The sequence below is a fragment of the Mustela erminea genome, chromosome 4, assembly GCF_009829155.1.
Source record: "Mustela erminea isolate mMusErm1 chromosome 4, mMusErm1.Pri, whole genome shotgun sequence".
NCBI lineage: Eukaryota > Metazoa > Chordata > Mammalia > Carnivora > Mustelidae > Mustela > Mustela erminea.
The window spans coordinates 68,419,069-68,434,890 of NC_045617.1; the positions used below are offsets into that span (position 1 = coordinate 68,419,069).

The 15,822-nt window shown below is 39.8% G+C and overlaps 1 protein-coding gene across 4 annotated transcripts in view; it reads left to right on the forward strand.

Moving 5' to 3' along the window:
• LOC116588442 (pantetheinase) overlaps window positions 1-15,822 on the forward strand; it is a 56,138-nt gene that overhangs the window by 21,231 nt on the left and 19,085 nt on the right. For 2 of the 4 annotated variants that reach the window (XM_032339487.1, XM_032339488.1), the window contains exons 2-3: window positions 4,492-4,635; window positions 14,990-15,240. In XM_032339487.1, the coding sequence (XP_032195378.1) occupies window positions 15,028-15,240 (213 nt within the window). In that variant the 5' untranslated portion in view covers window positions 4,492-4,635; window positions 14,990-15,027. Of the gene's footprint in view, window positions 1-492; window positions 509-4,491; window positions 4,636-11,965; window positions 12,017-14,989; window positions 15,241-15,822 lie in introns of those variants that run through there. The other 2 variants (XM_032339490.1, XM_032339486.1) reach the window with 2 other exon arrangements.

Here is a 15,822-nt window from a genome sequence, read left to right on the forward strand (position 1 = left end):
TATACCTTCTGGATTCATCCATGTTGTTGCCAATGGCAAGATTTCATTCTTTTTTATGGCTGAGTAACACTTAGTTGTGCCTGTGTATACACACCACTTCTTTCACAATTCATTCATCCACGGACAAGGGTTGCTTCCATAACGTGGCTATTGTAAATGGTGCTGCTGAGTACATAGTTTCACTTTTAAATATTTCTGAGAGGATTGAGAAACACTCCGCCGGTGTCTGTCAGATCCCCAAAGAGGATGCAAAGGATACCATGTTGCACAAATCCAGAGTGACTCCCAAAGGCAGCCAAAAGAAAGAAAGAACTTGCCAGTACCAGGCAAGGAGAAAGTCAAGCCTAGTTATGCAAAACGGGACAAGCAGGAAGGCCGTTGCTGTCTCTGGGAGAGAGGAGAACCACCCACAGTGGGCTTGAATATGAAAATGGAGGGACAACTGTGAGATTGCCTTTTCCTCTCCAGACTGGGCACGGCAGACAGAGATTCAAAAGAATAGATTCTGGTAAGAGTTTTCATCCTTCACTGGCTTTTGACAGTTTATCCAGGATCCTGTCTGTAAGCTCTGTTACCCACCAGAGTTTTCTCTTAGCTGTTGAAGGAAATAATATAGCAACTTACCAGAAAAGTCCTCAGTTTCTTCCACTCTGGGAGGGGGACCTCAATGGGAGCCCTTCTTTGAAGGTAGATGTGGGAGTATCTGTAAAACCATTAACTGGCAGACTTTTGCTTAGAATTATGTCTCTTTCCAGAGTGGAAAAACAATTCAGACAGACCATTAGTAGAATGAGTACTCAAAGACCGATAGAGGTGAACCTTAGAGGAGTTCTTTTGTTGTCTGTATGTCAGGGAGCAAGACTTTCCTGTCCCTTTCAAGGCTCATCTAGTATATTGGGAATTAGACTGATATGAAAATTAACAGTAGAAAATCAGATTTCATTTCGGATGTATGGGGAATCCACATGCATGTGAAGTTTCCAAAGAATCAGGCAGAATGAGGTATATCTGTCATTCTGCAGGAAGAGGGGGTTCTGGGACGTCAAAGCAAAGGAATGTAATTCACAGGAATATGAAAAAGAGTAAATGGCTGGTAAACATGTTTGCTGGACCACTCAGAAAAAAGGAGACCTGGGGAACTTTGACCCGATAGTCCTACAAGTTTCCTCCCTGTCTGCCACACCTAGTTCATGTTACAACTTGCAGTTATCTATGGTGATCTCACTCTTGCTGGAGCAGATTCTCTATCTAAATTCTTGTTACGCAATTGAGGGGGAGGTAAAGGGCTGTTCCTGAATCTGCTGGCTTTTGGTGACTTTTTGGGTAAGATTTTATTTATTTGATAATTAGAGAGATGGCTTGAGAGGGAACACAACTAGGGGAAGTGGGAGAGAGAGAAGCAGACTCCTGTAGCAGGGAGCCTGATGTGGGGCTCCAGCCCAGGACCCCAAGACCATGACCTGAGCCAAAGGCAGATGCTTAACAACTGAATCACCCAGCTGCCCCTTTTGATTACTTTTTAAACTCAAACTAACTTTCATGCAAAAGTGGCCCATCTTGGGGCTGACGGCCTTTTGCCACTATACTTCCTTCCTCTGAAACTTCCCTGAAGTTTCACATATTAAAAGTTGAGTTGGTAGATTCTTTGATCCTGTTGAGCCAGTGTCTGTCCAGGCAAGAAGTCCAGTTTAGCTAAACTCATTTCAAGAGGCGGTGATGCAGGTGTGTTCTCAAAGTTAGGCCTATGGCTCAAGAAATTAGGTATTAAATAAGAGGCATTTTTATAGAAACAAAAGAAAAACAATGGTTAATGGTTAGATCCTGTTATAAACCAATTTCTGAGTTTTAATGGTAGCTGGTCAAGAAGATGTCAGGCTGTGTTTCTGAGTGACCCCCAGCGAAAGAGTCATGAAGATTATTTATAAATGAGCTATTGTGGTGATTTCTCTGAAATTTATATCAAGTTGTTTATATTCCATTTGTAGACCTTTGGGGAAAAGAGCATTTTAGTTTTTAAATGATTCCAAGTCAGAAATATGAGAGAAAAATTAAAACATGTTAGTTTGGAGACTGGTAGCTAGGCGTCGGAGGACACTAGAAGAAATCAGGATCTAGTCCAGTTTATAAGGAGCAGTATTAAAACCTAACATTTACGAAGGTGTGTTGAGGAAAAAGAATTTCTTCTGCTATCCAAGGTCCTTCTAGCTGGACTAAGAATCAAATTGACATGAGACAGACAAAAATCAAATTTAACTTCATACATACAAGGGTCCACAGAGGCATGAAATTCCATAGACTTCCATGAAACTTATATGAGTTAAGAAGAGGGGTAGAGGCCTGAAGAGAGAGAGAGGTGAGAAAACCATCAGCAGGAAGTTGAGATGTTTGGAAAACAAAACTTGTCCTTTTATGCAGATGGATTTATTAGGTAAAGAGAAATCTCCATTAATACCTATTTTCCTAGTACAGGGAGGCAGTTGAGGGGGGAGATAAAGAGTTTTCCTGAATCTGCTGGGTTTTGATGGCTTTTAACTCAAAGTAATATTCATGCCAAAGTGGTCTCTCTTGGGGCAGCCTGCGCTTAGCCCCTACAGGTACTTCTTATATATTAAAATTTTCATTAGCCTTTTGCAATGGATCTTTCAATGAAGCTGTTGGAATTTTGAAACTTTCTGGAGGCTTCTTCTTGCCAGTTAAAACAGGTAGCCCATTCTGTTTACCTTGGGAGCCCTTGCTTTCAAGTGCATTCCTTAGATGACCGTATTTAACTGAAATGTTCTATCAGGGCCCTGATAATTCTGTCTTGTTTTTAGTAAAATTTTACCATTTCTGTAGATAATCACAGCTCCTGGCACCATAGTTTTGTTTGTAGACATAAAGTAAGCAAGTGTGCCAGAAGGTAGCATGCTTGACTCTTACGATTTTAAGGATCCCATTAGCTAAGCTTTTGTTTACACAAAGCAAGCAAACTTGGGTTCCCGAATGCAACGGCAATAACCAAAAATCGTCATTGTGGACTGGCCAGGAAAAGGCTGTGTCCACCACCTGCAATTCCCAGTATGGACTAAGCCAGTGACATCGATTATGGAGACTGCAGACTGGAACTGGGGAAAGGACTAAACCAGCAAACCACAGTCCATGGGGACTGCAGGTGGGAAATCAAGAAGGAATTCCAGCGTGGAACTGTGGACTGAGCCAAGGGCGGAGGACTGGCACTCCATTCGACTATTCTATCTACACTGACCTGTTAACCCTGGACGAGAAAGCCAATTAGGTCAGGAGCTGGAATGCAAAAAGAGCTCAACTGAGCGAGATTTGCCCGTGGCTCTCAGAATCAGCGAGAAAGATCGGGAACTCAAAAGTGTTCACAGACCACCACCCCTGTGTTTCCTGTTGTTTTCAAACCCAGTCAGAATTTTGCTTCAGATCCTGATGCTGCCACCAAATATGTTTAAAAAAATAAGACAACCAAGTAAATCTGAGGATCTGGTTGGCTTTATTAAATGACTCATGACTTGGGCAGCACATAGGGGGAGCTCCCCTGAGCTGAACAAGAGACGGATTTTGTAACTGAACCAATGCGAGTTTGCTCTTGGGTGGGTCAGAAACTACACAAGGTTAAGTCGTCACACAAAGAAAGGTTTATTTGGGGGCACCTGGGTGGCTCAGTTGGTTAAGTGCATGCCTTTGGCTCAGGTCATGGTCCCAGGGTTCTGGGATCAAGTCCTTCATTGGGCTCCCTGCTCTGCCTCTCCCTCTCCCACTCCCCCTGCTTGTGTTCCCTCTCTCCCTGTGCCTCTGTCAAATAAATAATATCTTAAAAAAAAAAAAAGAAAGAAAGAAATAGCCAATGCAAAAAGAACACTGACTTCTGGGTACCTGGAGGGCTTAGTTGGTTAGACATCTGCCTTCAGCTCAGGTCATGATCCCAGGGTCCTGGGATCAAGTGTGGCTTCAGGCTCCCTGCTCAGTGGAGAGCCTACTTCTCCCTCTGCCTGCCACTCCCCCTGCTTGTGCTCTCTTTCTCTCTCTCTCTCACACTCTCACTCTATCTCAAATAAATAAAATCTTTTTTAAAAGTCTTAAAAAAAAAACCAAAACACTGACTTCTTTATCTTCAGAAAAAAATAAATAAATCTCTTGTATAAAAAGTGGCCAATCTGTACCAGGAGATAAAGAGATTCTTATTACGAGGCATAGGAAGTTTAGAGTCAAAAAGGCTATATAAACAACCCTTGCTACCTTTTTAAATTTACTACTGCAGCCCACATTCTGTTTATAATTCCTTACTAACTGAAGCTTCCCAAGTTAAGTTTTCTTTGTCCTGTCAATTCCTCACAGATTTATTGCTTCTTTGTCTAAAAAGTGTAACAACTGCCTCCATTGGTCATTTTTTTAGGTCTCAGTGTCATTACCCCGTCTCTGTGTGCAGGTAATAAAACTTTTTTTCCCCCCTCCTGTTACTCTGTCTCATGTCCATTTAATTCCTAGACCAGCTGGAAATCCTTGGGAACACAGGAGTTGGTTCCTCCCCTCCAGTTGGCGTGGCCAGTGGGATCAACTTCCGCTGGATATTTGCTCTGAAGTTTCCATAGTTTCAAGATCTTGGGAGAACTGACATACGGCCGGCAGAAGGTAAGATTTCTTACCATGTCGGCCTCCCTGAATCTGTCTGTGAGGTCCGGTGGAGTGAGAATGATGACAGTCTTTTACTCTTTCTCTCAAATTAAATTAGCAGGAGAAAATATCTGTGGAACTAGTTCCTTTGGCTTAGCGACTCTCAGAAAAAAGTTTGGTAGAGCACGGTTTGCTAAGTGATCCGTTTCCTTCCAGAGATGGTCTTTGTTTTCCTTTGTCTGTGTCTTTTGTCACAAAAGGGGAGTAAATCCATAAAGCGTAGCGTTCATGGCTCACATCAGACAGTGTCTGTGTGGACATACTTCATACTTCGCTGTGGGTCCCCTGTGTAAAGACTAGATGAGGTTTTTCCTTTTATCGTGTTCTCTGTCCTAAGAGCTTGGCTTTGTGACCAGTGAGAACATTTCCTCTGGTCTCGGCCATCTGGAAGGTGCATTTATTGGGGTGCTCTTTGGTGGCAAGTTGAATAGACTGGGGATTGGAGATGCCCATTTACAAGCAGCCTTCTCTTGGCCCAGGTGAGCCGGCTCTCAGGGGGGCTTGTCCTAAGAAGTCCTAGACTGTAAGGGCCTTGGTCGTCTCAACCTTCATTGCTTGTGAGTGCTAGAAAAATCCCATTCCAGTAGCACCTGCCTCCTGTCACAGATTGGTGAGTCTGCGACTGGAAGCTTCGTACCTTTGTGGGAGACTGGAGACAACCTAATAATACCACGTCATTCCTCCCACCTGTCCCTGACGATCTTTGCTTCCTTAGACTATTCTTGGAAGTAGACTGTTAGATCATGGGGGCTTCATCAACTATGCCCTCTCTAGGGACATCTCTTGTATCTTTGGTCAAACCATAAAAAGGCTTACTGGTTTGAGTGGTTGTGAATTGACATTAATAACAAAATCCTATTCATCATGGCCAGAGGATGGATCCTTGAAATTAGCTAAATTAAGGACTGCCTGGGTGGCTCAGTCGGTTAAGTGTCTGCCTTTGTCTCAGGTCATGATCCTGGTGTCTTGGGATGGAGTCCTGCATCAGGATTCTTGCTCAGCCAGGAGCTTGCCTGCTTCTCTCTCTGCCTGCCACTCCCCCTGCTTGTGCGCTCTCTCTCTCTCTCTCTCTGACAAATGAAATCTTTAAAAAAAAAATTTTAAATTGGCTAATTGTCTTATTAGTATAAGGCTATCCTTGACAAGATAAAAGAACAGACTCAGACTCAAGACAAAAATTAATATCTACATCCATTGTAGATTTCTCTTCCTCAAATCTGACCCCATCTCTCGGTTTTAACTTCTCTTTCCCTACAAGATTTTTCGTACAGTACTCCGGCTTAATCTCAAGTTCAAAGTATACAAACTACTCTTATAAATGCTAGAGGCCAAAAAGTGAATTTAGCATAAGAACCTGGGACAGACAGTAGGGTTTGCTTTGCTGTAATCAGGTTTTGCCAACCTTAGGCATTTCTATGCAATGACCTTGGCAGATGTAGCTTAGAACTGTGCACTCCCCCAGCCTGCCCCCAACTCACAGAGAATTCATGTCCCTTGAACAGCAGCAGATCTTGTAAATTGTAAATTATAAAGCCCCTTTTCCTCCACTTTCAAAAGATCCCTACCAAATTTAGAGGAGTTAGAAAGGTTGATGGCTATTCACAAGCTCACTGAAAGAAAACTTGACTGGCAACTAAGGGAAGGTTCTTTCAGCTTCTGATTATGCTATGGGTATGAGGCAAGACAGAAGGGCCCCAGAACACAGCCCCACTTCACAGAGGAAGCTGATGACCAGAATTTCTCCTAGGCCCTCCTGCAATTAATCAGTGGAAGACTTATCTAAGGACCTAATATCAAAAAAGTCCAAGGTTAAATTACATACTTAGAAAAAAAGCTTTTATTAAAACACTTTATACAGAGTTTATCAAGGCATAAAGCTCTTGATTCTTGTTTTAGTTAAAAATCTCCCTGGTATATATACATATATAAAGTTTAGTTAGGCAAATCCATCCCTTGATATTCAGGCTGCAATCCATGATCTTTGGGGGAATTAAAGGCAACTCTCTTTGTCTTACAAATCCCAAAAAGCAAAACTAGAAATAAACTCTAAAAACAAGTCAAAGCCCACCTATTTTTACCTTAGGCAAAACCTTGCCTATTCCTCTCTAAATGCTTTATAGCTATTACAAAAGATCGAATGTTGGAACAGAACTGTCCTGTACCTAAGAAAAGAAACAGTTTTTTAAATAGCAATTATCTCAAATTTCTTTAAAACAAACAAAACAACTTGCATTCTTTCTCTGTCCCTTAGAGTTACAATTTCAACATATCTTTGAAATGAAAACACAGTCCACAATTGTTTGAAACTGAAGAAAAAAGGCAGGGAAGGGAAGAGGGCTTTTTTTTTTTTTATGTCCTTTTTTAAATTTATTTTTTATTTTCAGCATAACAGTATTCATTGTTTTTGTACCCTCTCTAATACCCCCCACCTGGTACCCCGACCTCCCGCCCCCCCGCCCCCGCCCCCGCCCCTTCAAAACCCTCAGATTGTTTTTCAGAGTCCATAGTCTCTCATGGTTCACCTCCCCTTCCAATTTACCCCAATTCCCTTCTCTCTAACACCCCTTGTCCTCCATGATATTTGTTATGCTCCACAAATAAGTGAAACCATATGATACTTGACTCTCTCTGCTTGACTTACTTCACTCAGCATAATCTCTTCCAGTCCCGTCCATGTTGCTACAAAAGTTGGGTATTCATCCTTTCTGATGGAGGCATAATACTCCATAGTGTATATGGACCACATCTTCCTTATCCATTCGTCCGTTGAAGGGCATCTTGGTTCTTTCCACAGTTTGGCGACCGTGTCCATTGCTGCTATAAACATTGGGGTACAGGTGGCCCTTCTTTTCACTACATTTGTACTTTGGAAGAAGAGGGCTTTTTAAAAATACAGAGTGCTAAGGGGGCAACTGGGTGGCTCAGTTGCTTCAGACTCCTGATCTCACCCCAGGTATGGATCTCAGGGTCATGAGTTCACGCTCAGTGATGAGCTTTATGCTGGGTGTGGAGCTTACTTAAAGAATAAAAATACAAATTGCTAAAAGGGCTATGCCCAGGCTCTAGCATCTCTAATGGATAATGTGTTCCAAAAAGTCCACCTTGGAGAAAACTTGGGTACTTTGTGCCTTTGTGGTAAAAATTTTCTACCACCTTTTCTAGGACCTAAGAGCCATTCTTTGAAATATAAACTTCAAAAAAAAAAGTTTCTCACCAGAAGGAAAAAAAAAAAGAGCAAGAAAAGGTATATAAAAATCAGGCTTATAATGTTCTCTCCACAAAACAAAAACTATAGGATCTTTGTTTACATCTGTAAGTATGTCCATATTGTTAAATAAGAGAAATCCATCAAAGTAAATGTTAAAGATTGAATTGGCTTATCAATCAGTTCATGAATTGGGCAGCATCCCATCCAACAATTAGAAAGTAACTCCAAAGTGCTACAGAAAAAGAACTGCTTTTAGAGGTAGAGATGGAGCGGAAAAAGACAGTTATTAGCAAAGAATCCATTGTTGTAGGCAATTTGCCCTCCTAAGGGAAATGGGAGGGGTCTGTCAATAAACTTCTTGTGCTGACCAGGAAATGTCATGTTGCATGGTTAAAGGTTACATTCCTGGGGAGTTGAAACTGCAGTTTATTTAGGTATTAAGTCTTGGTTTACTGACTTGGAGCCTTAAAACTAAGCGACGCCATATTGGGCCTGTGGTTTTCTTTTTAACAATAGATATGTTGTAAGTGTGAGATTTGCCTACATGTGGATGGTAGTACTAAAATTAGTTCATAAAAGAGCCCTGTTTAGTCAGTTTGAAGGCAAGAGCTTATTTTCAAGAACACATGATTTCAGAGAATATTCGTTGTTAAAGCTAATTTAAGGCTGTCAGTGTAGTTAAAATAGACATGTCTCTAAAATTACAATATTAAAATTAAAACTTTTATTCTATCTCAGCTTACTTAGAGTCAAATAGGCTGCTACTATCTCTGTTTTTAAAAAATAATTGACTTGGAGGGATAACTTACTTTGATATCTCAGAGTTTTTTATGGGTAATCTAAGTATAATTGTTAAGAACAAGTAAATTAGATATAAATTTTAAAAGGTTTTTTAGGTAAACTTTTAAAATAGTTTCCCTCATCTTTTTGGCAACTTGAAACTTTGAAGTCTTGCTAAGTGGTGAGTTAGGTTGAATCCACTGAGTATCTGGGTCATTTCTAAATAGACAAAATAATAAGCATTAAATACTGAACATAGGTTTATCTACTTGTGGTTTCCTTATTACTTTAACAAAACTAAAGATTTGAGCCTCCTAGTAAACATGTTCTGTTCTTTATTAAACTTTTATACTATGAAGAAACATATGTTGGGGGCCTGGGTGGCTCAGTGGGTGAAAGCCTCTGCTTTCGGCTCAGGTCATGATCCCGGGGTCCTGGGATCGAGCCCCACATTGGGCTCCCTGCTCAGCAGGGAGCCTGCTTCCTCCTCTCTCTCTCTGCCTGCCTCTCTGCCTACTTGTGATTTCTGTCAAATGAATAAATAAAATCTTAAAAAAAAAAAAAGAAACATATGTTTCTAGAAATTATGAAATATATCCTTAAATTTGCCAATCTAAAAAATGCTGGAGAAACAGACAACTTACAGTTGTTTACTACTACTTTACTAGAAATTAAAGTTTCTAAGGATTAAGAGTTGTGATTAACATATGACTAAAGCTGCTAAAAATTATAAGGGAAATAACTGTCTGATGCATGTTTCTGGTAGGAAAAAGTATGAGGAAAGGCAATACATTTTTGTTGAGGGCAAAAATAAGTTTTCCTAAAGTGAGGCTAGTGATTTAAAAAGGGAAAACTTAAAATCTGAGGTCCTTTGAAAAATAATTTTATATATAGCTAAGATTAGAATAAGTATATTTAAAAGTGGGTTTTGGAGAACAGTGTGGAGATTCCTCAAGAAATTAAAAATAGAGCTTCCCTATGACCCTGCAATTGCACTACTGGGTATTTACCCCAAAGATATAGATGTAGTGAAAAGAAGGGCCATCTGTACCCCAATGGTTATAGCAGCAATGGCCACGGTCGCCAAACTGTGGAAAGAACCAAGATGCCCTTCAACAGACGAATGGATAAGGGAGATATGGTCCATATACACTATGGAGTATTATGCCTCTATCAGAAAGGATGAATACCCAACTTTTGTAGCAACATGGATGGGACTGGAAGAATTATGCTGAGTGAAATAAGTCAAGCAGAGAGAGTCAATTATCACATGGGTTCACTTATTTGTGGAGCATAACAAATAACATGGAGGACATGGGGAGATAGGAGAAGGGAGTTGAAAGAAATTGGAAGGGGAGGAGAACCATGAGAGACTATGGACTCTGAAAAACAACCTGAGGGTCTTGAAGGGGCGGGGGATGGGAGGTTCGGGGAACAAGGTGGTGGGTATTAGGGAGGGCACATATTGCATGGAGCACTGAGTGTGTTGCAAAAACAATGAATACTGTTACGCTGAAAAGAAATTTTTTAAAAAAGTGAGTTTTAATATCAAAAGAACACTGATGGAAAGTTAGAATTTGTTTTATCTCTCTGTTAAAAGAAATACTTTCTTAGATGATTGGTTTGGTTTTTATGAGAAATTACAAACAAAATTTTCTTTACCTTTTATGTAATCTGCCTAGAAAATGATTCTATGTTTTGTTTTTTATCAAATTTTTGATCATTCAAGAAGACAGTCTTAATATTAAAATAGCTAAGATTTGTTTACAACTATGAAAACTTCTGTATTTACCTCTCATTGTCACTTTGGTTAAATCATTTAATAGTTTTATAATCTATGATCCTTCTTTTTTTTTTTTTAAGATTTTATTTATTTATTTGACAGAGAGAAAGAGATCACAAGTAGGCAGAGCAGGAGGCGGAGTGTTATGTTGGAGGGGAAGCAGGCTTCCCGCTGAGCAGAAGCCTGATGTGGGGCTCAATCCAAGGATCCTGGGATCATGACCCAAGCCAAAGGCAGAGGCTTAACCCACTGGACCACCCAGGCGCCCCATGTGATCCTTCTTTAATTAATGCTTGAAACTTTTGATGTTTTTGACATATTTCCCATAATTGAATTTTCTTAATGGTCTTATATTTAAGTAATCTCTACACCCAACATGGGACTTGAACTCATCACCCCAAAGTCAAGAGTCACATATTCTTCCAATTGAGCCAGCCAGGTGCCTCCCAAAATCAAATTCTAAAATAAAGTCTTTTGCCTGCAATCTAACTGAAATGTTCCAGAGGGCCCTTGGAACATTTCAGTGATTTTTTTTTCTCATTGTTAAAGAGAGGAATTAGGCTTGTTTGGTATGTGAAATTACATGGGAAGTATTGTCAAACAAATATTACTAAACTGTCTTATATTTGTGTAGATATATGCTATTAAAGTAACTATTCTGGAAATTGTATGAAACTTCTAGAAATTTGATATGTCCTGGTATGTTGTTATCTTAAAATGTTATGTGTCACAAAAATAACCAAATTTCCTTGTCAATTACATTGTAATGAATTTTAATCAGATTTTTAATCATGGGCATTTTTAAAGTCCTTTGTCATTTGTAAACAGTTACACTTTTACTCAGATGCTTTTACAAAAGCTTCCTGCAACTGTGTTTCATCCTCAATGAGAGAGAAAGAACCTTGAGTATAGGTTTCTGAAACCTTAAGATCATAAGACTAAATTTGTTAAGAATTTCTGGAACTAGTAGAAAAACCAGATTCAAGCAGAAAAAATATTAATAACACGAGACTAAATGAACTGAGGACAGTTATAATTTTTTAAAAGATTTATTTATTTATTTGTTTGAGAGAGAGAGAGAGAGAGGGAGAGAGAGTGGAGTAGGGGAGGAGCAGAGGGAGAAGCAGGCTCCCCACTGAGTAAGGAGCCCAATGCGGGGCTCGATCCCAGGACCCCGAGGTCATGACCTGAGCCCAAGGCAGATGCTTAACTGACTGAGGCACCCTAGGATGATTATAATTTTTATGACTTTCTTGTTTGAAACATTGTTGATCTTTTAAGGTTTTATTTTTCCAGATTTAAACAAACGTCCTCTTAAGCTAATTGTGACCTGCAATAATATGATAAAATAAGAACTTTTCAACAAATTAAAATACTTACTTTTTCTTTCTGTCTTATCCCTCCAGAATTTTCAGTGAATATTCTTATATTTTCATGGCAATGTTTTCATTTGCATAAATTCAACAAGAATCTGTTCTCCTTGTATCAGCACATAATTGGAAACATTGATTATATTACTGAGGCTTTGATTGGCATGTCATATTTGAGGGAAACCTGCAAAAACTTAGGTATGACCAGACAGCGTTAAGGAAATAATGTTGGTTATATGGAGCCAATAAGGCCCCTTGAAAAAACAGCCCAATACCTTGCTTATGGGGTTGCTAGCAACCTTATAGGTAAAGGACATCACTTCTTGGAAGGTGCAGGAACCTCAGGCTATTTTGTAGATCTCAACAGAGAGTAATTAACCCGAATCTAAAGGTATTATAGCCAAAGTCTGATGGCAAGTATTTGGCTTGGCTTCTGACCTTGAGAGGCTGTTAAAAGTTCAATGTAGAGATTCTCTGTAAAAAGTTCCAGCAAAGCAGATTTAAAAGAGTATATATGATCAGTTGCTATTCTTACTGAACTTACATATATAATCAGGCCGACATTGGTTCCCCCCAACCTTGGTTTATTTTATAAACAAATCAGTCTTAATTTGGCTATCTTTGGTAGAATGATAGTGATTATAAAGAAGAAAATTATGTTTTCATAACACACCTTTATGGATATTGGGTTCTAAAACCGTTCTTTATAAACAAAACTAATTTTTTCTAGGTGCCTTCAGTGTCTGGCCACAATTCCTAGTTATCATCTCCAATTTTTTCCCGTAATTTTGACTGGAATCATTTCATAAATAAACTTCCCCTTTTCTTGAAGCCTTGCAAACTAATACAAACAACTTCATGTAAACTTGAGTGAAATCATAACAGCTCATTTATAGACCATCTTCATGCCTGTTGTTCTTTGGGAGCAGAAGGGTCACCAGAGACATTTGATGTACAAACTTAAAGTCTTCCAGATTACCACTGCCTGCCCTCACCCAGATTGAAAATGCATTTAGCCTGACATCTAGAAATCTCCACTGACTACTCAGAAATCAGAAACCAGTTTTATAATTTATCTAATCTTACCCATTGCTTTTCTTCTGCTTTCATAAAAATGCCTCTTATTTATTATATAATTAATGAAATCATAGGTTTAACTTTGAAAATACATAAGCATCACAGCCTTCTGACTTGAGTTTTATTAAACTAACCTATTGTCAGAAATAAAAGACCACTGAAGTGAGATAAAACAGTCTGCCAGCTCAACTTCCTTTGGAAGTTTCAGAGGAGGGAATCATAGGGACCAAGAGCAGGCCACCCCAAAAGTGACACTTTAGCATATTGATTATTTTAAATAAAAGTTACTTAAGAAACAACCTATGCAAAAAGAATATTCTGACACCCCATCCGCCAGCGTTGTTTCCCGAAAACATGAAATAAATCTCCCTGTGCAAGGTAGCCTGTCCATATTGAGAGGTAAAGAGATCCTTATCCCCAGAGACAGAAAATTTAGAGTCAAAAAGGCCATATAAACAACCCCTGTTACTTTTATTAATTTATTACCCCAGCCCAAACTCTGCTTAGAATTCCTTACTAAATGAAGCTCCTCAAGTTAAGTTTTCTTTGACTTGTCGATTCTTCACAGATCTATTGTCTGTTTGTCTAAAAAGTATGAAAACTGCCCACTTTGGTTATTTCTTTAGGTCTCAACTTCATTTGGGGGCCTCCATGCACACTCCATAAAATATTACGTTTTCTCCTGTAGATATGTCTTATGTCATTTTAATCTCTAGACCAGCTGGAAGATCCTGAAGGGTAGAAGGAAATTGTTTCTTCCCCACCAAGACAATTTCCCCAAGCTCTCTCCTCTGTAAGAGCAGAAAGGCTACCTTTCAGGAGTTTGGCTCTTGGTAGGTGGCTTAGCAAAGCTGACATGGTGACAGTACTGATCAGGGGACACAGCTCAGGTACCACAGTAGGGACTGATGGTCCCCAACCAGTTACTGTTTCAGCCAATAGTGTTCTACTCCAAGAACTGGTTATTCATCTGAAGACCTTCTCTTGATGTAATATATGCTACATAGGCCACAAATGATAGATTGACTAGGTGGTAACACATGAGGACAGGGGAAGGGTTATTTAGTCCAGTGATTAAATTTCTGTCATGTCTTGAGCCTGAGCTTCTGGGCTGTGACCTCCACTAGTGCTTCTCAAGTTCTCCCTCACTTGAGACAAGAAGGCTAGGAGGGCTGCAGTTTCAGTTTGAAACTTCCCTTTCCTCAGGTTAATTAGGCTCTAGTAAATAGTTTCCCTGGAGGCAGCCTTTTGTTAAGGAGAACAAAATGCTCTCCTTTTGTTAGGAGAACATTGGGCATATTTTCCCCCTTCCCCTCTAGGAAGCATGATGCAGAGGATTTGTCTCCACTGTTCTCCAGGGGATCTGTAGGGTTCTTAGAGGTAAAGCTCACAAAAGTGTGATGGCCTCTCTAATACTGGGACCTCCCTAAGTTTTTTACTCTTAAGCTTGTCCACACAGAGTGTCTGGCAATTAGTCAGTGGCAGTTAATGTGTTCATACCAGTTCTGGCCCCAACCACCTATACCTTAGAAAGTGACCTCATTTGGAAACAAGATTGTTTCAGATAGAAGTTAAGATGAGGTCATTCTGGAATAAGGTGGGCACTAAACCATATGACTCTTGTCCTTTTAAGAAGGGGAAATTGGGATTCAGACATGCATACAATTAGAGTGCCATGTGCAGACACAGGGAAAAGGCAGCCATTTATGCAGAGAGAGAGAGAGAGAGAGAGAGAGAGAGAGAGAGGTCTTGAACAGATCCTTCCCTTGCCGTCCTCTGGGAGAACCAACTCCACAGACACTTTGATCTGAAACTTCTTGCCTCTAGAACCATGAGATAATAAATTTTTGTTGTTCAAACTGCCCAGTTTTGGGCACTTTGTGATAACAACCCTAGAAAACTAAAACATACCTATCCTTATTAGATCCTCACAGATCCTTGCAATAAGAGTCCTTTGTTATGTAAGATTTGTTTACATCTGTGTCTACAATGCAATACCATAAGGCTTGCTTAGAATAGATTTTGTAATGTATTTATAAAGTAACAGTCCAGGAAATCACATGATTAATTGTGTTTTCTCTCTGTACATGTCAGGACTTGGCTCTGCTCATCAGTGGTCATCAGACTTCAGCATGATCACCTCTAAGTTGCTGGCTTATGTGGCAGTTTCAGTTCTCTGTGTCTTCAGAGTCAGCTCCCGGGATACATTTATTGCAGCTGTTTATGAACATGCAGTGATATTACCTAATGCCACCCTGATACCAGTGTCCCATGAAGTGGCATTAACATTAATGAACCAAAATCTGGATCTTTTGGAGGCAGCGGTCACTTCAGCAGCAAATCAGGTACCATCTCTCAGGCATGCTGGATTCCACCAGGAGAAGGGGTAGGGTCTTAGGAAGCAGGATCCCTATCAGGTTTGGTTAATACTTTTGGAAGACATATGTGTCAGGGTAGCCAACAACTTTGTTATACAATCAGACTCCTATCTCCTTCTCAAAATTATTATAGCTGGGGCTCCCAAATAATGAGACCAAGTTAAGAAAAGAATGGCTTCATCGTCATGAAGGAGGCAGCAGACCTTTGAGGAACTTGCTGTACATTCAATGATTTAGTTGCTCTATTTTGCTACACATGGAGAGTGGAGGACAAATGAGTCAAGACCGGATGCTCTGCTCAGAGTATCAGTAGCCTTGATACACTTTTGTGCTCCTAAGCTTGTGCAGGTTTTTGGATTAATTCATAACATCAAAATAAAGTTAAGTTGCAAACTACTTAACAAGATGTATTATGTACTTCATAATTCATTCTAATTATAGATTAACTGTATATTAATGCATATAAGTCCTGAGTTGAATGAAGGGTTAGGTATAAGTGGGTGGTTTGAATGGATATGATTGAAACAAGGTATTTGTAGATCAGGTGTA